The 21,660-nt window shown below is 33.7% G+C and overlaps 1 protein-coding gene across 1 annotated transcript in view; it reads left to right on the forward strand.

Moving 5' to 3' along the window:
• FMN2 (formin 2) overlaps positions 1-21,660 on the forward strand; it is a 141,286-nt gene that overhangs the window by 80,923 nt on the left and 38,703 nt on the right. Inside the window, exons 10-15 of the mRNA XM_042811192.1 lie at positions 4,533-4,624; positions 4,769-4,898; positions 5,785-5,931; positions 7,401-7,460; positions 7,631-7,751; positions 16,595-16,687. Of these exons, the coding sequence (XP_042667126.1) occupies positions 4,533-4,624; positions 4,769-4,898; positions 5,785-5,931; positions 7,401-7,460; positions 7,631-7,751; positions 16,595-16,687 (643 nt within the window). The remainder of the gene's footprint in view (positions 1-4,532; positions 4,625-4,768; positions 4,899-5,784; positions 5,932-7,400; positions 7,461-7,630; positions 7,752-16,594; positions 16,688-21,660) is intronic.

Genomic DNA, 21,660 nt, shown 5'->3' on the forward strand with positions numbered 1-21,660 from the left:
AAAAAAAAAAAAAAAAAAAAAAAAAAAAAAAAAAAAAGGCAAGCACACTTCAAATTGGGCATTTCTCTGCTTGATGAATACAGAACTCTAGTTTGGAATAAATTGGTAGTTTCTTTGCAGTCTGGTTTTGAATTATATTCCATTTTGCTATTTTAGCACTGAAAAAGTATTTGTTTCTATTTAGCTTAGGAACACTTGGGATATATTTTTCCCACTATGTTAAAAAATGTTGAGTTGTTTTTTTTTTAACTTGCTATGAGGGAAACAGAAATCATTAGGTTCCCGAAATTCCTTAAGAGTTGTGCTTTTGGGTGGCAAGTTGATTTAGAAAGAGAAAAAGCAGGTAAAACTCTGAATGGAGCTATCAATTCAGTATATATGGTAGACCATATTGATTGTGATGAGAAATACAATAATTTGCAGACAAATGAATGTTCATCTTGAAAGCAGGTGGCCTCTTACCAGCTAAAATACTGCATCTTGAAATCAGGTAAGACTAAGGTCTGTTCCTGCTTGTATCTTCAGTTTTGAGAAAAAGAGTGTATAAAAATGTTTTTAAATTGCATCAAACAATTGTTTCTGCACTCGTTCCTTTCAGATTTCTTCACATCACAAATTCAAATGCAAATACTTCCTTAATTTGACTCTTGTTATGTTGTCAGGTCTATCTCTTTAAATAAATTAAGGGCAATGCTTTCATAAACTTTCAAATGTCTTTTGTAAGAGAAAAAGGTAACCAGAAATTTGCAGTGCTTGCCTCCACTCTACCAAGATTCAAATCTTAGTGGTAATTCAAATTGCACCTGCAATTCTCAGAACTGGAAAGTTTTGCAGTTAATTGGAAACTGTGTTAGAAATGTTGAAAAATTCAGTTGGTAAAGCAACTGATATCATTGCATGATAATGTACATATTCATGTATCCCCAACATTCTCTGATTTGCTTGGTAATATACGTATGTTGTAAGTCACTTACGGGTCTGTCAGTTAAATTAGTAGAAAAATACCAAAGTGAGTAAATAAACTACCTGCATTTATATTCAATCAAATGAGTTGTATAGTAGGCATTATGACTTTTTAAAGAGTGAATAACACCAATCTCAGTTTGTATTGCAGTAGTATTGCAGGCATTGGGGGCTGTTGGGAGCTAGAGAGTGAAAGACAGGAAGAAGTGGAAGTGGAAGGGAAAAATGAACAGAGTTAATGCTATGTATCTCAATTTTAGATGTGCCTTTGGCAGTGTTTTATAGGATGTTCTAGAAAAGCCTGCGGAAGATAAGCTGAAGTGGCACTTCGAAGGGCTGTGTAGAAGCTGCTTCAAAAAGTATGCTTTGACAGTAGATTACAGGAGTTCTATGTTAAATGAAAGAATACATTGATAGTGGCTACTTTTCATTCTGGTAAGATTTTGGAGCTATGCTGTATTTTATTTTGGCATATGATATATTAATGTATACTATATAGAAATGTTTTCATATTCAATGTCATCAAGCATGACAAAAATAATTTTAAGTAATTCATTTTGATGAATGAAATGTGGACTAATGAGAGATCAGAAGGAAACAGTGATTTTAAACCTAGGCCATAATTTACCAGGCAAAATGTGAATGAAGTGGAATTTTTTGGAGTAGAATAAATATGTTTGGTTGAAGCCTCTTTCCTGTCTTCTTTGGAGCAGGACATGTGCTTAAGCTGCAGCATAGATAATTTAGATAAACTATCAGGGAAAGTGCTCCAGGGATGAGGATAGAAAAAAATGCTGAAACAGGCTGTTGGAAAGGTGGTGGATTCTGCCCCCCACAGTTTAGAAGACAGGTGGGAGTTATAACTGTCAGAGATAACAGAAGTTCTTATTTTGCTTGAGCAAGAGGGTGATACTTTGACAAATATGTGATCTTACAGTTGACAATTTTAATTCCTGAGGTCCTGTCCTTAGTTTTCCTATCTATAAAACTTAACAGCTTGAGACTAATGCAATGCTTTAGTAAGCAGTTGCATTGTACCATACTACTATTTGTTACTCCCTTTTTTTATGTTTCATTTTAAATCCAAACATATATGTATGCATATGTGTGTGTATATATATATATTTTTAATAGAACATAAGAATTATTGTACAAAAAGTATATGTTCACACTGTTTTGGACGCTTCTTTGAAAACCACAATTTTGATAGTTCAAGAAAGTTAGCAATGAGTATTTAAGTTAATAGATATTGAAGTACCTTAAGTAATAGTAATATACTTAAATTCGTAAAACAGAAGTAATTTTTAATACACAATCATGGTTTTAGTATATCCATTAAGGTTGCTTTTCTTGCATCTGATTTCCACCTCTCAGCTCTGCTCCCTGTGACTGGGAATGTCTAATACTTCTTTCTTGTCAACATTAATAAAATGTAGTTACAAAAGAAGATCCCTGTGGAATTATAAGGATAAATGTATCACATCCAATTTAGTCATCCTCTACTGATAATACATTTCTATCTTTTCTGATAAGGATAAATGTATTAATTTAGTCATCACAATACTGATTGTGGTCAACTTTCTTACGCTCTCAAGTTTTGGAGACCATTCAGTTTGTTAGTAGGCTTTGTGATTCAGGATTGGTTCTGACGATTACAATCACTCCTAACAACTATGTGAGGCCTCTGAGAAGGAAGGAAACCACTTATTTCTTTAATAGCAAAGACTTAGTTGTTGACTTTCCCTAGGTTTTTGAAAGCAAATCTCTCTACATCAGATCTTTATAACACCAAAATCTTAGAATGCCATTTTGGTAAAAGATATATATTTACATTTTTATCATCAGTTATGTATTTTTAGAAGATAAGCCTTTTGTGACAATAATCTTTTTCCCTTTTTTTAGGTTATTCTGTAAATCTATATGCTATGAATACAGATACAACATGATAATAATTTATCCAGATACTGTTTTGCCCCATATGTTCTTTTAGAGTAAATTTTCTCAATTCTGTTGTTAAATGGTGGTATCAGATTCAAAAGAACTTAATTTTTGAGTGCAAACAGCACTGAGCATGCTAGAATTTTTAAGGTGTAGAAGTCAAATGCTATGGTCCTCTGGAAAGTGAAGGTTTCTTAATTCCTTGGATTTTCTTAATCTAAAAAAGACTGATAGATAAACTGGATTTACTAACATGGAAGATAATGTAACAAGTGATTGAGGGGAAAAAATTATCTACAACAAGTTCACTCATAATTTCAAGGTGTCTACTCTGTGGGTATAAAAAAAAAAAAAAAAAAAGTTTTCTGTAGTCCTACCTTTCCCTTTGCTTTGTTTACTGTAAGTTTGATCAAATACTAGGGTGGGAGTCTTGCAGTTCGCACAAATCCAATTGGATGCAGCATTGAGAACCTGCTTTAGCTGCCTCTACTTTGTGCCAGAATGTTGGACTAGATCTCCAGAGCTTACTTCACACCTTAATTGTAATTCTGTGAAACAGATACTGCTACCATTATAATACTATAGTATTGAGAAAAAAGTTTACTGCTGAGGGGAGAAAGTTGTTAGCAATATTACTACTCCAATACTATTAGAGCTCTTCATAGAATAGTCTAGGCTACGTTAAGGAAGATGAACCTTGAAAGAATATCAACAGGAACCCTGAGTACATACTAGGATATGTAGTACTTGAGACAGATAGTCTTGCAGTTGTTTCAGTTGATTAGAGAAACTCTCCATTATGTTCTGACTTTTCTATCTTCGTGTTTTGATTTCACAAGAGCATTTTCCCTCTTCCACGTGAGATGTTTAACAACCTCAGAAGAACTGTCTGAACTTGACTTTCTAGTTTCAAATTGCTGATGGAGCTATGGCAGTATGATCCTAGGTAGTTTGCTTACTCTTCCATTAGTTGTGCAAAATCTTGGAAGACAAAATGTAGATCCATTCGTAGTGCTTTGGCATTAAGTAGTTAGAATGTTGTTTTTTGTATCTGCTGTTGAGTTCTGGGGTGAAGTTCAAAAATGTATGTATTTCCTAAGGAAATGAATGTATATATATTTGCTGTTTTTTCTTTCATTCTTGCACAGATACTTAATTTGAATCTATTTTGAAAAAAACACAAATGTTAAAAGAAGAGTTAGAAAAGGTTTCCGTCCTTTCTATGTTGTTTGGTTTTATAGTATGGAACAGGAAAAGAAGTGAACCTCTTTTTGTTTTGATTGGAATACTGAAGAACAGACAGTACAGCATACCACAGAGTCCTCCAAGGAACTAGGCAGTTTAAATATAAGCGCTTACACTCGTTAATATAGACTCACTACTAAGTGGAGGTGAATACTGTTTTCTCAATGTCTGTCTGAATGATTGTCTTATATTTTGCATTTTATCAGTAGCCAATAATATTATAAGTTCTTCTTGTTTCCATTTTATGTAATTCTATTTAAAGAATATGATGAATTCAGTAATTTCATTGTAAGCAGATGCTGGAAAGAAAAGCATATAGACAAGATTAGAGACATGGGCATTTCCACTTGTGTGTACTTTTTAATTACTTTATTTTTTTATTTCAGAGAGCACAATCAGATGAATTAGAAAAAATAGAAAAGCACAGCAAGGCGTCTAAGGAGAAAGAAAACGCTAAGTCTTTGGATAAACCAGAACAGTAAGAACATACTTAGAAAATAATACAGTTTTATTCACTACAGAAAATGTTGCATGCTATTGTAAACTAGCTATAGATTATATAAAAGAAACAAGAACAAATCAAAACAAACTCTGTGATTATTTTCTCCATTAATTTCTACAGGTTCCTCTATGAACTCTCACTAATTCCCAACTTTTCAGAACGTGTATTTTGCATCTTGTTTCAGTCAACATTTTCAGAAAGCATTTGTTCAATCCATCGCAAACTTGAATTATTACAGAAACTCTGTGAGGTAGGTTGTGTTCCATAAAGACTTAGAGCTATATTTTTGATATTTAGTCTTGTTAAGTTGTATTCATATTTCGAAAGATTTTTCTTTATTTGCTCTAAGAACTCATTACATTTCATAATATGTATCCTCTGAAGGATAGCAGTCCTTCAGAATAGAACATTTTATAATTGCGATTCAACATCAAAGCCAATTTTAAAATTAGCTTTTAGGTCTGAACTATATCATATATTGCCATAAATGCGTATCAGTCGCGGGAAGAGAATGCACCTTTTCTGTTCATCAAAGCAAAATCTTTCCTCTTTATAGTAATTTTGTAATTCATTTCCAAAGGAATACAGGCTCCGTTCACCTTATGTTTGCTTGGTTTTTTGAAGTGTGCAACTCAGTAATATCAATGATAAAATGATTGAGAGAAGGCACTGGTGTCTCTAGCTGGAAGAGATTCCTGTAATTTGGTAGTCCCATGGAGGAGGCTGGGGGGAGGGGGGGGGAAGCACCACAAGCAGAACAAATAGCTTTAACATGCAAATTTTGTCAGTATTTTCATAATTTTTAATATTTTGTTTTAACTCTTAAAGTTCTGTTTGTTTTTTAAATGGGTGTTTTAGGGATTTGTTGCAAAACCCTCTTCTAAATTAAATATATAATTAAAACCAGCACCATTCAAGGAAATACTGTTTCCTTTTTCCTAAATGATCACCTCTTATAATAATGCTGTTTTCTACACATATAAATCATATTCATTTTACATATAATCTATATATTTTATATTTAAATAGTAAATACATATTAAATTAATATCAGTTTTGCAGATAAGGTTTTCCATTCACAACACATTAATAATATTCTACACCTTTGTGTATATTTCTCTTTTTCTCTTTTGTAGACACTGAAAAATGGGTCAGGAGTTATGCAGGTCTTAGGTTTGGTTCTTGCGTTTGGAAATTACATGAATGGTGGAAATAGAACACGAGGACAGGCTGATGGGTTTGGACTAGATATCCTGCCAAAACTGAAAGATGTCAAGAGCAGTGTAAGTTGATTTGAGATTTCCTGTTGGGCTTAAAATATTAAAATATTTCCACAAATCACTCTTCTTTCATTTTTAAATTAACAGTGTGTATTTTAGAAAGGCATATCAAAAGAAATTCTTAATTCTTAAGTCTTTAAATTGGCCCAAAATTTGTCTAGTGAACTATTCAGGAGCTTAGAGCATCTCCCTTTCCTGTAGGAAAGACTACAGGACCTGGAACTGTTGAGCTTGGAGATTCTTATAACGGGTGGGTGTTAAGTGGGTGGGGCCAGGATCCTCAACAGTGCCCATATAAAGAGGACCTGGGCACAAACTAGAATACGAGAAGTTCTATACAAATATGATGAGAAAATTCTTTACTATGAAGGTTACAGAGCACTAGAATAGGCTGCCCACAGAAGTTGTGGAGTCTCCTCTGGAGATATTGAATATCCTTTACAACCTAGTCTAGAGAACCTTTTTCAGCAGAGAGTTTCAACTCGAGTTTCAACACCTACAATTCTATGATTCCATGATTATCAAGTTTTACTCTTCAGGAAGAAAAAGAAGAGCTTGTTTCCCTAACTACACATGCTTTAGCTGTTATATTAGATAACGCGAGTAATCTAGCTTTATCATGTCAACTACATTCTTAGAAAGGAACTCCATTCTGGTGTGTCTGTTCCAGCAGTAAGCCAAGGGAACAATGATGTGAATGATGCCGTAGTACAGCATGTCTAGGGCAGCTTAGTTTAGTAAAACCTTATGAATTTACTATGAACTTGATATGTAGAGCACCAGTTTCAGAACTTAGTTGAATACTTAGGCACATTAAATTTAATTTGGTGACCCAAATATTGTGACCACTAGCCTTCCAATTTCAAAATACATTTTAAATTCATTTGTTGCTATTCAGTTGGAAAAGTTCTTATAAAATATTATTCCACCTGAAAACATAATTTTATCTGAAGTCCTCTCCAAGTCAAAGATTTATTGTTGAAGTTCCATTACAGATGGGAAATAAGCAGAAAGTAGTTTCCTCAACAAATCCAAATATTATTTTAGAAAAATAACTATTTGCTTATTTAATATTTAGTTATAAATGAGCAAAAAATTCTGAATGTTACCTAGATAAGTTGTATACACCAGTGTAGAATTAGTTTCTCTTTTCCCTTGTTCAGAAATTTCAAATGCAAAGATTCAGTTTACAATCAACTACATTTCTAAAAGCAGGAATGGCTTATGGAAATGTTACAGAATATTTTTCTGTTACTGTTTTTAATGATTGTTTAATAGGGTTTTTTGTTGTCTTTCTTGTTGGTTTGTGTTTAAGTGAAATCTCTCCACTTTCCTTCCATCCTCCCCTCCCCCGCCCCCACGCCCAAAAAAAGAGACCTATAAAAAATAATTTCTATGCGTGACTAAAAGGGACTTGAATGAGCATTTCCTGAGGGAGTCTTAATACAACAACAATTTTGTTTTCTACACAGGACAACAGCAGAAGTCTTCTATCTTACATTGTCTCATACTATTTGCGTAATTTTGATGAGGTGAGTGAGGATAGATTTTGCTTTTTTTAAACTCAAGATCAAGAATCAGTTTAATAAAATTGCATTTATGCTGGCTAAGATAAGAAAATGCACATGTGTTATTTGTGTTATATTTTATTAAATAAAAATGTAGTGACCACTATGTAACTGCCTATTTGTGTTGTTGTCAGGATGCTGGAAAAGAGCAATGCATCTTTCCTCTTCCTGAGCCACAAGATCTCTTTCAGGCTTCACAGCTGAAGTTCGAAGACTTTCAAAAGGATCTCCGCAAAATGAAGAAAGATTTGCGAGGTACTGAAGTTAGATTAAGTGTTAATTATATGTTTTCAACATATATCCGAGATTACTTTTTCTATCACTTTGAGAAATTCTATGGCAATATAAAAGTAGTTGTGTATACTTTAATTTCCCAGGTAGGCTTTTGTTTCCTTGATTTCTTTGCTTTTTTCTTTTGATGGCCATTAGTTTATCAACTTCATTATAATAATTCATTATTTTCTGCTGATAACCTTAAAGAGGTTGCTAAAATAAACAGCATCAAATCAATTAGGTAAAATCTTATGTCACAAAACTAGAACAAAAAAAAATCACTGTTTGTTTTGTGTGCACGTGTGTGAGTACTGACCATAAGAAAAAATGTCAAAGCGTTGGGCCATAACCATGACAAAAATATTTTAGAATTAGGTCCAAAATGCTGTTGAAGACATATGCAAAGAAAGTATTTTTTTTTCCCTCATGTTTGTATAATGACATTTCTTAAAAATAAACTTCAGAAAGTGCATTTGCTAGAGTTCTTTAAAGAACACATATAGCACTTCTTAAAATAGCACTGAGGGTTAAGCACTAAGTTTAAGTTAAATAAGATAAAGAGTTTGAAAATATTAGTCAGCAACATACACAATATTTAATATTTTTGTTAAAGTTCTCCATCAGACTAGGCATGTGTATGCCATTATGATAAACTGTGGAGAGATGGATTCAAATAAAACAGTGAAAAGATCTTTATTGACTGTTTTGAATGGTTTCAAATGCCAGGACTCTAGAGAGCATGGAATGGTTTAGTAAATCATTAGTCCCGGAATAACCTACAATGGAAGGTTCTGTATTAAAACAAAAACTTGTTACTATTACAGAACAACAACAACAACAAAAAAAAAATACAGAACAAAATCTGACCTTCTCTTCTTGCCCTTATCAAACTTTCTATTTGTATGTTTTCTTTAAAAATGTATTTTAAGTATTTAGAAGTAGAATTTAAAGTTATTTCAAGATCACTTACTATGATACTGAAGAGCAAACTGAAGCAGCATCCAGCTGCTGCCCTGAAGAATCCCACAGTTCAGCCATAAGAAAAAACATTTCTATAGCTCTTGCAACTTTCGGATTATACAAGGGGCGAACTCCAAGCTTCCAAACAGAGGAGAAAGATGCTTAGCTTTGATTTAGGGAAGGTATTTGAATTCAGGCGCATGTTTAAGAACTTCTAGGGATGAAGACGTTATCCTTCGCAAGTTCACCAAAAGTATAATAATATGGACAAGGGTTTAAACATTTTTAGATCAAGGTTGAAATTTGCACACAGACATAAATCTCTTGTGGAATAAATCTACACTGTGTAGCGATCAAAGACAGCTTTCTGTAAAAATGGGAATTACACGCTTCATTCTGCCACAAGACTTCAGGCAAATTCTTTCTGTGCTTCCAGACCCAGCCCTTAGGCTTGAATCTCCATTGTCATTCTGTTCAGTAGTTAATGAAACTGAAGAATAGTTGCAGACATCCTGACTCCCTGCTCCCTTTAGGAAAAGCGTTTTTAGGAAATAGCTTTGGCCCCCTTCTGCATCCTCTTCTGGATATGAAGTAAAAATCTTACCACTTTCTTATCAACTCTGAGTGATGCAAAATGCTTTTTGCTGTCTATTTTTCAAAGAAGTGTGTCACCTCGAATTAAAAATCAATTGCTTTAAAGAAAGCTCGGATTGTAAAAGGATTCACTAAAACTTCTGCATATTCCAATTGCGTAGTTGTAATAGGCTCAGAGGCAAATTAAATGCTGGTCTTTTTAAAATAATGCACATTTTAGCTGAAAGGCTAAAACGTCTTCAAACTGGTTTTCTTTTTTCATTTATTTCAAGTACACTGCCAGTTTTGCTAATGTGTACCTGGATCCTTACCACTTGAGTAACTACTAAGTGTCTTATTAAATGACTGAGCAGGAAGAGAGCTTAAGATACTAAACAAATTATGACAGAATCCTAAATATGATCCTCTCTTTTTGAAGCCATTGAAAATGAGATGAGTATTGAGTATTTCCAAGAAAAACTGATTGTCACCAAACTTAGAGAGGGAAATGGATGCCTATGACTGCATTCCAGTTTTGCAGTTAGATGTGGGCTGTAGCTGTGACCCCATTTTCAGCTGTGTTTAGGAGGAATATTTTATGAGAGGATTTCACATTTTCTTGTTCTTTTTGTTTGTTTGCATGTTTTTGTTTTTAATTTAATCACTGAAAATATGCATATAACATTACTGGTACTGTCACCAGTATAAAGGGTATGTTAGTTTCAAATACCCTGTGAACTGTGTACAGTGAGATCACACTTAGTAAAAATGGGGGGAAGGCAGTCCCAAAAGGATCTTTTCGTAAAATTACAAATAAGTACAACAACAAAAATAAATGAAGCACCACCACAAGCTAGAGGAAAGGTATTATGAAAATTGCTATGTAACAATAATTAAATAGTTCAGTCTATAAATGCTATATTTTTCTATGTACCTATGTCAGCAACATACACAGTGGCATATAGATGTAAATCATCTTTATAATTCTGCGAAAATCTGTCATGCTGTTTCACGGTTCAGAGCTAGGGCTTGTGATTGTATTAAAGGAGTTATGCTGATTTTCTTAAGAAAAAGAACTTGGGATGTTCAAAATTTTTTGACTGTAGAAGCTCCTGTCCACTTTAAATTATCATGAACACTATATGCTTTTCAATTTGTAAATGCTAGAAACCAAATCTGTACAGAGATTTCAAATCAAAGTGGAAGTCCAAAAGATTTTCAGAAGGCACAATGTGTACCTGTCCAAGATAAATAATTCAGAAATTTACATTTCAGCTAAGCTGTAAGTCATCTAAACTAGTGTAGCAGAAGTTACTCTAACCATACAACAACATACTTGCAGATTGTTCAGACCTTGTTGCTGATTTTAGATAAAATATACCCCAGAGGTAAAGTTAATATGGTAGATTACTGTAAAAGAGTAGAATACCTAAGAACAGGTAAAGCTTCTCATTCAAAACCAAGTGAGTTTGGCTCCATCTGTTGCCCCCAGATTTCACAGCTCTCCAGGATTCTTACTTTAGCCTTCTTAACTTCAGTGACATATAGTTTGTTAAGCAACTTGATCTGCTTTTGATCTCTCCTGGCTGTCAGCAATGTTCCTTGATGCAGTCATGCTAAGCAATGACTCTTTTCTTATGTCATTCCAGGGATGAAACTTTAGCACTTGTCACATGACTTAAATCAACTCACCATATAAAAGAAAATTGGGCATCCAGGGTCACTAGAATGTTGAGTGACTCTTGTTGATTAGGACCTCTGTCGTACAGTCAGTACTAGCATATGGATGCACAGTTGTGATTTAGCAAAAGATTGGATTTGTGGCCCATAAAGTTCTTCAGAACATATATTTTGTTTAGGAAAGAACTAAAGCATTAGAGTGGCAGTGAGAGTTATTCATGAAGCACTTATGATAAGTTAAGACTGTTTAGAAGCTGTTCTTTGGCTGTTCGTTAGTATTTAAGCTTTAAAATAGTTTATTCTTGCAAATCATAATCCAATTCATCAATTGTCATTTATTGCAAAACTTTCACTGAAGCTCAGCTAAAATGCAATTAGAAACAATGTCAGGCAGAAAATAAATCTGATTAGTAGAATGTTGAAAAGAAGAGTAATACCATACAATGCTATAGAATTGAGCCAGTCAGTGCTTATTTATGTGCCACAGTATTGTAATACTTACTATCTTTGGCTGAAAACTAATTATAAGTAATATTTTCGAAATTTAAGTATGTTTTCTACCATGAGTGCTAACAAGACATTCAGAAGTCTCCATCCTAAGAAGGTAGGCAGTACAGCTTGCTATTTCTCTTTGGCTTGAAATAAACATGACTGAAAGTGTTTATAAATTGTTAAGCAGATACAGAGCACTTAATATTTTAACAAGTGTCTTCCAAGAAGGGTCCCACAGTAATTTGGAAAAGTACATGATCCCTATTTTTTCAGTGCTTCTTACTGTGACCTGAAATTATCTATTCATCTCAGCTGTGTAGCAATAGAAATTATACATCTACTACCTGCTGTGGCAATCAGAGAACTGAAAGTTCCATTTTGTGCAGCAGCAAGAATTGTATCTGAAGCTGGGGCATTATCAAGATGGGACTGAGAGATATAAGGTAGTAGATATGCTTTGGTTCCTTACAATTTTTTATTCGCATAATAACCTATTAAACATTTAGATGTCAACAGTTGTGTTGACCATGGATTGCCTTGTAATATGAGATTGTATCCGCTGATACACTGATCCACTGATCTTCTATTAATGCTTGCAAGCTATGTCCTTCTGTTATCTTTTTAATTTACCTTTACAGAAACAACTATTGTCTTAGCCAAATTTTTACTTTTGCTTACTCATTAGCAGTGTACATCCAAAAATTCTAGCTGTTTGTTCAGCTATTACTGAAAGGGTTAATTGTGGCAGCTACGCAGCATGCAGACTCCTAAACCTAAACCAGATGTAAACTAAAGCCAGGCTTTCAGTCAATCTGTGAGTCATATTTTACTGTCCTTAAAACTCCAAACAAGGAGTTGTCTATGGGATCCCTTGAAGACTCAGCAGTTCTTAGTGTAAGTCTTTACAATTAAAAAAAAAAAAACACCACCCCCCCAAAAAGGGGGGGTGGGAAGAGCTGTTTCTGTACTTGGGGCTGAATTCATCAATTTCTTTTGATGACGCCAGTGTTCTCCTTTGATAAAGTCTAAACTTTCTTTTAAAGTCATAGGTTGCAGTGCTAAAACAAAAAAAAATCACTGAAGTGAAAATAGTGATTACACTGTTATATACCTATCTGACGTGTTGGATACAGGCTAATGTCCTGTGGGACTCTGTGTACTCAGAACCCCTGAAAATCAGGGAGATAGTTTCAAAACATCCTTAAAAATAGTTTCTTAAGTCTTAGCACCACTTGTTCTCTCAAGTATTGTAAGCTGTCCTGTCTTAAAATTCCATCTGAATTCTGTAGAACTTTTATAGGTAAATATGTGGTCTCAGGTGTGGTTAGCCCAAATACCCTGACAAGGATCGGTTCATTTTTTGAATATTGCTTATATATTAATAACTGTTTAGAGGGCTGAGAAAGAGATGTCTCTGCCTGTATCAACCTCTGCTAAGGATCTGAAGTCTTCGGAGTGTGTAAATAAGGTAAATGCATGTATAGTGGGTAGCCAAGAGAACCGAAACCTTTGCTGTATAAAGCAATATGAGGTTCTTATCCTTTTTTGTTACTGTTTGGGCAGTGCCAGCACTTGAGATAAGTTTCTACCTAGTGCTTTTATGCCTGTCTTGCATGATTCTTAAATGCCATTCCATTCTTGCATTATATTAAAATTTAAAATCTGCTCTAATTAAATGGAACTACATATACTAGCATTGTCTTTCTGTTGCTTACATATCTTCTAGGGTGAAAAACAACAGAAGCTGTGAGAATAGAGATGGTATTAGAGCAAGTTTTGACTTAACTCGATAGAAGTTGAAAGACAGATAAGCCTTTGTTTCAGACAAAACTTCTGTGATCTTATTGCAGCAAATCTACCTTGCCAGCTTAGTCCTTTGATATCTTAGGTGTTTAGGTGATCTGGTTTGTTGGAGTGATGTATGTTTATATATGTTGGGCGGGGGAGGGGAGAGGAGGGGGAATAGATATGGAATACTCTAGCATTTTCACATTTTTTTATGCATGTTTCATGTCCACATTACTTAGAAGTTATTAAATACACTTCTGACATATTTATTTAGTATCGTATTCCTGCACTTGGGCAGAAATGCTGGTAACTGTCCAGCATTTTACGTTCCTTTCATATGATGAACACTTTAAAATTCCTTCAGTTACAGTTAAGGAATAACAATACTTCATCCAAGTAAAGGGATTTTATACTCTGGTGACAAATTGCAAGACATGATAAATGAGTACTCTAACAAACAGGTTGTGCAGAGAGACTGTGATTTCAATCTTGGTGCTCTGGAAAACAAACATAAAACTTACAGTTCTTTAAGTTCTTCAATTAATTAATCCTTTAATAAAGAAGGCATCCAGTTGAGTTAGTTTTGAACACAAGCTGTCTCAGAGCTGGCAGATTATGGGATGGGTATTAGTATTTTAACAGTGATAGCAATTCCTTCACTTTTTAAATTTTAATCAGATATTATATATGGTATCTTTCTACAAAGCAAGAAAAAGCTTTTTTTCTTTAAGTTACTTACGCATTATTTGCAATCCAGAAATAGAGTCAGAAACAAACCTGAACTGCTGCTCTTCCAAACATTACTGATACTGAATACAAAGGATGGTATATCCTTGTACTTTCTTCTAGACTTTGAAAGAGGACTGCTTCAGATATTGGCATGGGTATAGGCTTAAGATATATTTTTTTTTTTGCATAAATTTTTATAAGACATGTGTCTTCCAAAGATACCTGAGATATCTGGAGGGGTACTCATTGAATCAGGAGAGTAAAATGTTTTAATTGTTATGTGAGGAATATTTTGGAAAAAGGTGTGAAGTACAAGTAATGTTAAATGGTCAATTATGACTGTTTCTAGGGCATCTTTCAATTGTCATGTATTTTTGAACAGCAGAAAAGAATAGTAAAAATATCACCATGAGATTTTTATTTATTTATTTATTTTGCATGATAGTACATAATTTCTCCAGCTTCATTCTAGCCATTACTGTTTGAAAATTCATGGTCATTTTGAATTCCTCCCCTTATTTTCAGAGGTGTTGACTAATGTTTAAGAATCTTGAAGAACGTTAGAGAACATTTGGAGCATGCTTGTATTTTTGCTATTTGTGGTAATATTTTTAGAAAGAATTAAAAAGTTTTCTTTGCTAAATTTATCAACACATTTTTTTCCACAATCTTTAAAAATAATGAAAACATCATAAAAGAGATGGAAAACTGAATCTCTGTATTCAGGCTCTAAACTGATCAGCAGTAGTATCTATTTATCAAAGGTACAGTTTCTGTTCTGTTCCTTTCTAAAATCAGACTTCTCCAACCTTAGAAATGCTCCACTAATGGCAGTGATGGTATTTTTATTTTTAGTTTAACATATAACTCACACATTTGAATATGTGTATACTAAAATGCTTCTTAAGTAGCCTTACCCATTTATTTGATTATGTTCATTTAAAATTGTTTTGCTTTCTACTTGTACTTACTTATATTAGTTTCTAAGCTAAAGAAAAATTAGATTGAAATTTTTAGTGACACCCTGACTTTGCTTGTTTAGACTTGCTGATTACTTGATTTGAATCAGTCATTCTTTGTGCGTTTGTATTTTAGAATCAATATCACTAGTTGTCTTTGGTTTAGTCACAACTATGAGAAAAGACAAATATTATCTATGAGGTCTTATACTGCATTCTCCAGAAGTTTATTCCAGACATAGGAGACCAGATGAGTAGTAAAGATGAATAAATTTGCTCAGCTAACAGAATACAAAAGAGTAATGTGACTACCATATCTGTTTACATTTTTCATAGTCTAGCTTGAATGACTAAGTGCAGACCTACATTGGGCTCTCTAACTAGCATTTGCCATAGGTAATGAAACCCTGGATCATTATCTTAAATTGCAATACCGCCACCATGATCTTTTGGATATGTCATTCATCTGTGGCTGCAAACCATAAAATGTTGTTAGTACAGGTTAAAAATTTACTATTGGTTAGATAAGAATGACCTGGTAACTATTTTATTTTTTTTTTTTTTAATTCTGGTATTTTTGCAAATATTACATATTTCTAGAGAATATAATTCATCTATGGCTTTTACCTATTATTTCTAATCTAAACCAGACTGTTATTCTCATCTGTATATATTTAGATGGATGGCATTCTATGCATTTCTTTTATATTTGAAGGAGATAATTATAATAGTGAATTCTGCTGCTTCAAAATATTTTTAATGTAATTATTCTTCTGTATGTAAAAACATAATAACAGACCTCTTTCTCTGAAAGAACCTTCAGAGAGTAAATAAAAATCTATGTGCACTTCCATTGGAAATTTTGAGGCAGAGCCATTCTCCTGAAGTAGTATCTTTTATTGCTCCAAATGAAATTACTTTGGCTTGTCTGTGAGAACACAGCGATGCCACCTCAACAGTGACAAATCTGTGACAGATGCTTTGGGCTTCTCTGTCCAGGTCTCTGATAAAGTAATAACCAAATTGTCCTCCACCAAGATCTCTTATAGAATTCAAGCTATGATAGCTATACTGTCATGTTCTTGTACTTCAGTAACTTCTAGGTTATTTTTGAGCAAAGCAAGATGCTTAACCGCATCTGTAGTTTTAGCAGACATCAAGCCCTCATCTGCATTTTATGTACTGTAATTCTATAACTAAGATTACTCCTAATAATTGGTGCTGGTTTTGCACCTGAACTTCATTTTGATTGAGGTACTGTCACTTAAGTGCATATAGATTAAAGTAAGTGGATGAAAATTACCTTAAATCAGAAATCATAATTTTGTTCCTATATTTTCAGCCCCTTACATTTGTTTTTTTTCCTTCAAAATAATTCAGTGTTTTTAGTAATCTTGCTACCATTCATTTAAATAACAGCTACACTAACCATGAGTTATTGTTAAATTTTGATCAACAACATTTGATCATGACATAACTGTTCCTGAATATATTGTCAGAGATCACACTTGAAGTAGTGTGTTTGAGGAACATATTCCAGCAATTTCACTAGGTATATATTAACTGAAGTATGTATCTGCATGTTGAAATAAAATACACTCTGTGATGTGCCATTACTAAACTAATCTGTTATTTCAATTTCAGTATGTGAGACAGAAGCAGCAAAAGTTTATCAGCTATCACTAGAAGAGCACCTACAGCCTTTCAAAGACAGCATGGAGCAATTCATTAGTCAAGGTAAATAATGAAACGTCACTTAACCTTTTCATGACATTTCAAAGACAAGTTATGGGAACAATGTTTATACATTGTGGGAAAGAGACTGTTTATTTTGGCATCATAGAAAGATGTGGATTAGTTTAATCAGATGCCACACAGTTCTAAAAGATTTACAAAATGATTCTGTTGTAATGTAGGTGACTCGTTTTCTTTTGCATGACAGCAAAGACAAATGCTATTGGCTCAAGTATGTGATCTGATAAGTTCAACATTCCAGTAGAAAACAATTTTACAACCTTTGTTCCTAGAAAAATTATTGAAGCTGGATCTGTGTCATTAAGTTCTTTCCAAAGAGATAATTCCTTTAGACGTGCCAAAAACATGCAGTAAGTTCAGCAAAAGTACTTAGTTTTTTCCGTATGTAAGGCAAATCCATATGAAATTCTTGGATGTGATTAATGGAAAATGCAAGAAAAGATTTAAGTATCCGTGATGAACTGGCATCCTGAGTGCTAGAAGGAATAAAAAACACAACAACAAAAAAAACACTTCAAAAATGAATAGACAATGTTTTACTAGACTCTTCTTTTGCAAGATGGTAGGAAAATAAGTATGGATAAAATTAATTTTTAACTAGCAGCATGTCACAGTGAAATACTGAAATACTGCACTGAAAGAGTATATTCTGATACAATTTGGAATTGAATGCATTAGATTGGCAGTGGCCTGGTAAACAAATCAATGGCATTTTAGCTTTCTTGGTCATGTTACTTCTCCTTCTGCTTGTTAATATTTTTTTTTAATAGAAGATGTCTGTTACCTTCTGATCAGGTGATATATGTGAAGTGAGTTTCTCCTGATTACTCAACATAGTTCTCAGTAACACATTTCTCTACATGTAAGAGAGAAATTATTATTAACTGTTTGTGCATGATGTTTGACAGACCAGGCAGGTATGCATTTCTTTATTCTTAATTAGAATATCCAAGGTGATGATCTGTCCAAACATGTAAAAAGGGAAATTATACAAATTTCCGTATGTATCAGTACAGGCTACCAGTTTCCTAACTACTGTGGAAAAAATTCACATTTACAACTATGAAAATTGCAAAAACGTTGTTTTGAACTGTGTATGTAAATTGATGCTTCCTGAGTCAGACTATCCATTTGTCAAATCTGGCAAACAGTGCTGTGTCCTGCATGACTAGATATGGAACTGCAAGGGCTTCTCAAACAGCAATGCCTCCTAATTTTTTCTGTTGGTCCCTGAAGTCAAAGGCAGATATTGGAGGTATGGCAGCAGAGATTGAACTTTCCCACCAGTAGTCCATTATGCTTTCTTACTATGTGACAGATGGCAGCAGGGAGGCAGCCTGGCAAAATGGCGTCTGATGTAGAAGTGCATATCAAGCACTGGTGTGTCACTGAATTCCTCCATGCAGAAACAGTTGTACTCATTGATGTTCATTGATACTTGCTGAACAATAATGGAGTCCAAACAGTGGATGTGAGCACAGTGAAATGATGGGTGGTGAATTTCAGCAGTGGTAGCAGTTCTTTTTCTTTTTTAAATGCAGCATTCAGGCTCTTGTTCATTGCTGGCAAAAATACCTAGCTACTGGTGGTGACTGCTGAAAAGGTGTTTTGTAGCTGAGTATTTACTCCAACCAATAGTGTTATTGAGCTTTTTGTATCTGCTTTAGTTTCCATGGAAATAGCAAACATTACTTTTGGAGCGACCTATATATGTTAAAACTGTATTCTTGTTGCGCAGATGATATGCAACTAGTAACATAGACATATACCACATATTTTATGTTAGGTTTATATTATTACTGATATATGTAGATAGGGAGCTATCAAATCATGAGCTACTCTTAAACAGATCAGTAATGGTACACTGTAAATCATGCAACATGCTTGTCTATTAATAAAAAAAAATCAGGTCAAATATGGGGCTTATATTATGTCACGTATGTGTTACTTTTAGAAGCCACTCACTCTGTATTGTAGCCTTTTTTTGACTATGACTTAGGGCAATAATGTGGAGTAAAAGCTGCAGTAATTTTTTTTATGAGGAACATGAGAAAAAACATATAGTCGTGCATCTTATCCATGAAGAACTTTGCTGTGTTATTATTAGTGGATCTTGCTAAAGCATTAATAACTGGAAATCCATAATGTAAGTAAAAATATCATGATCACTTTTTAATTGAAATAATTGGAAATGTGCATTGTGAACACAATTGTGACTAAAAAGCTTATACTGTTTAAAATTTTGAAGACTATTTTTTAGTATTTGATTGCAATGTAAGAAAGACAAAGGTTAATATATAGGAAAAAAGAATCTCTGGTTAAGTTAAAAAAAAAAGAAAGTAATTCTAAATACCTTTCATTATGAAATCCTTTGTTTTTACTTCATGGGGTTGAATTCAGACTTGAAAGAGGCCATGTTTAAAGCAGGATTTCTCTTTCCTGTTCAGTGTTTGACAGGCTTTTGATCTAGATATTTTTTCTAGGGGCTTTTTGTTGTTTATGTAGACATAATCGATGAGTCTTTTCAGCTAGACTGCACACATGATCATTTAGAAAAACAGAGGGACAATTCTTGGCACCTTTTACGGATTTGTGTTTATATAACATATGCTCTGGGCAAAAAAAAAGAAAAAAAAAAAGCTAAGCTTTAAGCTTTATCTTTTCAAGTTCCAGTTTCTCTAAAGTCAGAAAAAGTTTTAACTTACAATTCAGATGAAAAACATTTTTCATAAGCATGAATAATTTGGCGTGTTTATATGATGTCTTTTCAGAGTAGATAACTTGTGTGCATAATGGGACCCAAAAGTTCAAAGTAGCTAGTTATTCACTTAAGCTTATTGCTAAACTTGCGGTTAAAATGGAAAATGAGTTTCTTGTAGGCAGAAATACTTGGACATCAAATTAAGTATTCCTGGCAAGGAGATAGAAAAGCAGAATAGTGACTGTATGTAACTATGCACAGTTATGTAACTTTAAATTAAGTTACTATAACGGGTCTGGCTGATTGTTGCTATTGATGTATTAATAAAAACAAAATTGTTTTCATTTTTCATTTCATTAGAGTCATTAGAGGCAAAAATGATTGTTCTTCTAGCTGAATAGTGGAATTTATTTCTTTCAAAGGATAAAGAAGGGGAAGAAGTAAGGCATGTGTTCAGAGTCATAATGTTTCAGATCAAAATGTTAGTGGTGTATATAGCTGAGGCTGCCTAGCATTTACCTTGCTATCCTAGTCAGCAGTCTAAAGTGTCATTGTATTCGTCAAAATAAGCAAAGTAGTCAATCTATTTAACAGAAAATCAAAATATCTGCTCCATCTCAATACATGCAGTTTCTGAGTGTCTGCATGTGTCAGAACCTCCAAGGCAAACCTCTGTTCTCCCATGTATTCTGTCCTCTTTTTGGAATCACATGTAGTAAACTATCAGTCAAAAAATTTGTTATTCTCAAATTTAAATATCAGTAATTTCTGCTGAGATTCTCTGTAGTCTCATTGCTTTAAAAGCAACAAAAAACCACTTGCAAACAGGAAATTGAAAAGAAAAATGTGTAATATTGCAAAGAACTTTATAAAAGTATTTTTTCTTTATTGCATATTTCTAACAATCTTATTAAAGTTTATACTAGTATTTCGGAGATAGTCCTTTATAAGTGAAACATTATTCAGACCAAATTGTGTGAAATTAATAAGTATTGTTTGTGTCTCCTCGGTGTAGGAGTGCAAACTTCACTGGAGGTTTCTTTCCACAAGTCAGTCCACACAAGTTACTGTAGTTTGTAGAACAGAAATCACAAAGTAAAACACTATTTGAAAATGCAGTTGCTTTTGGATCAGTACTTTTCTGTGGGAACACACAAACATCTGAGATCGCAGCCACATGCCTCAGTTCAGAAAGGTTCAGAAATCACTTTTTTTTTTTTTTTCTGGAGCAAACCTTCTCAGGATACACAGGAGACAGTGAGAGAAAGACTGGAGGGTGTTAATGAGCCTGCAAGTTAGAGGATAAATTCATTAGACTTTAGTAATCCTTTAACACTTGATAGTATAGCCAGCTCAAGTTTAAAAAAATAAATAAATAAAAATACTGTCCATGGATCAGCCACAAATGAATTCCAATCCCCAAGTCTTAACTGTGGTTAACTTTGCAGTGAGAATCAGTCTGTGATTTTTGCTTTTAGGACTCCAGCTAGGCTGTACATTCTTGTCAGCCTGATAAGGCAGGAAACGTCTGATAGGAGGCAGCAGCCACTGCTCCCTCAGACAAGTCAGTCAGTCTGGTTTGGTACCTGAGAAGAGGCAGGATATTCAAATCACAGATTTTCAACTAAGATTCTATAAATTCTGCAAATGTTTTAGTCTTGAAATCTGAGGAAGGGATCCATTATTGTTCTAGTTACTGAATAAGATGTCATTAATTTTAGATTTTTTTTAAAAGTATTATGTTATAGGATATTTTAAGAATACAATGCATTGCATATAAAAGAAATAAAAATGATTTTCAAATGGTTAGCTAGTTAGTCTAAACCAGGAATAATTCCAGAGTGGTGGTATGTTTGGGTGAACAAACTGACCATTCAGCCTTTGGCTCCTTCTAGTCTTGACAAAAATTCTTACAGTTATTAGCAAGTGACAGTCCCAGGTTTCATCCTGCTAAACTACAGATTCTTCTCCAGGCCCGAGTTTTAGCCACATCCTTGTGACCTTGCAGGATAAAGATGCTAAAATTGCTCTCTTGATTGAACTGTCTGTAACCATCTCTCTTTTTGCCAGGAATCCAGTTTCCAAACGTTTAGTAAATGAATATATAAATCACAAAGTGTGTTGTATTTATCTCTATAGCTGCAACCAGCTAGTTGGAAATAACTTTCTCTTTTAGGTCAAGCAGTAAAAGGCTGTACATCATCAGATGATGTACTGTGAATAAGACTAAATCATCAGACTGAATTTTGGATGA

The sequence above is a fragment of the Centrocercus urophasianus genome, unplaced genomic scaffold (genome assembly GCF_019232065.1).
Source record: "Centrocercus urophasianus isolate 14NV4802_14NV808 unplaced genomic scaffold, USGS_Curo_1.0 seq_10, whole genome shotgun sequence".
Lineage (NCBI taxonomy): Eukaryota > Metazoa > Chordata > Aves > Galliformes > Phasianidae > Centrocercus > Centrocercus urophasianus.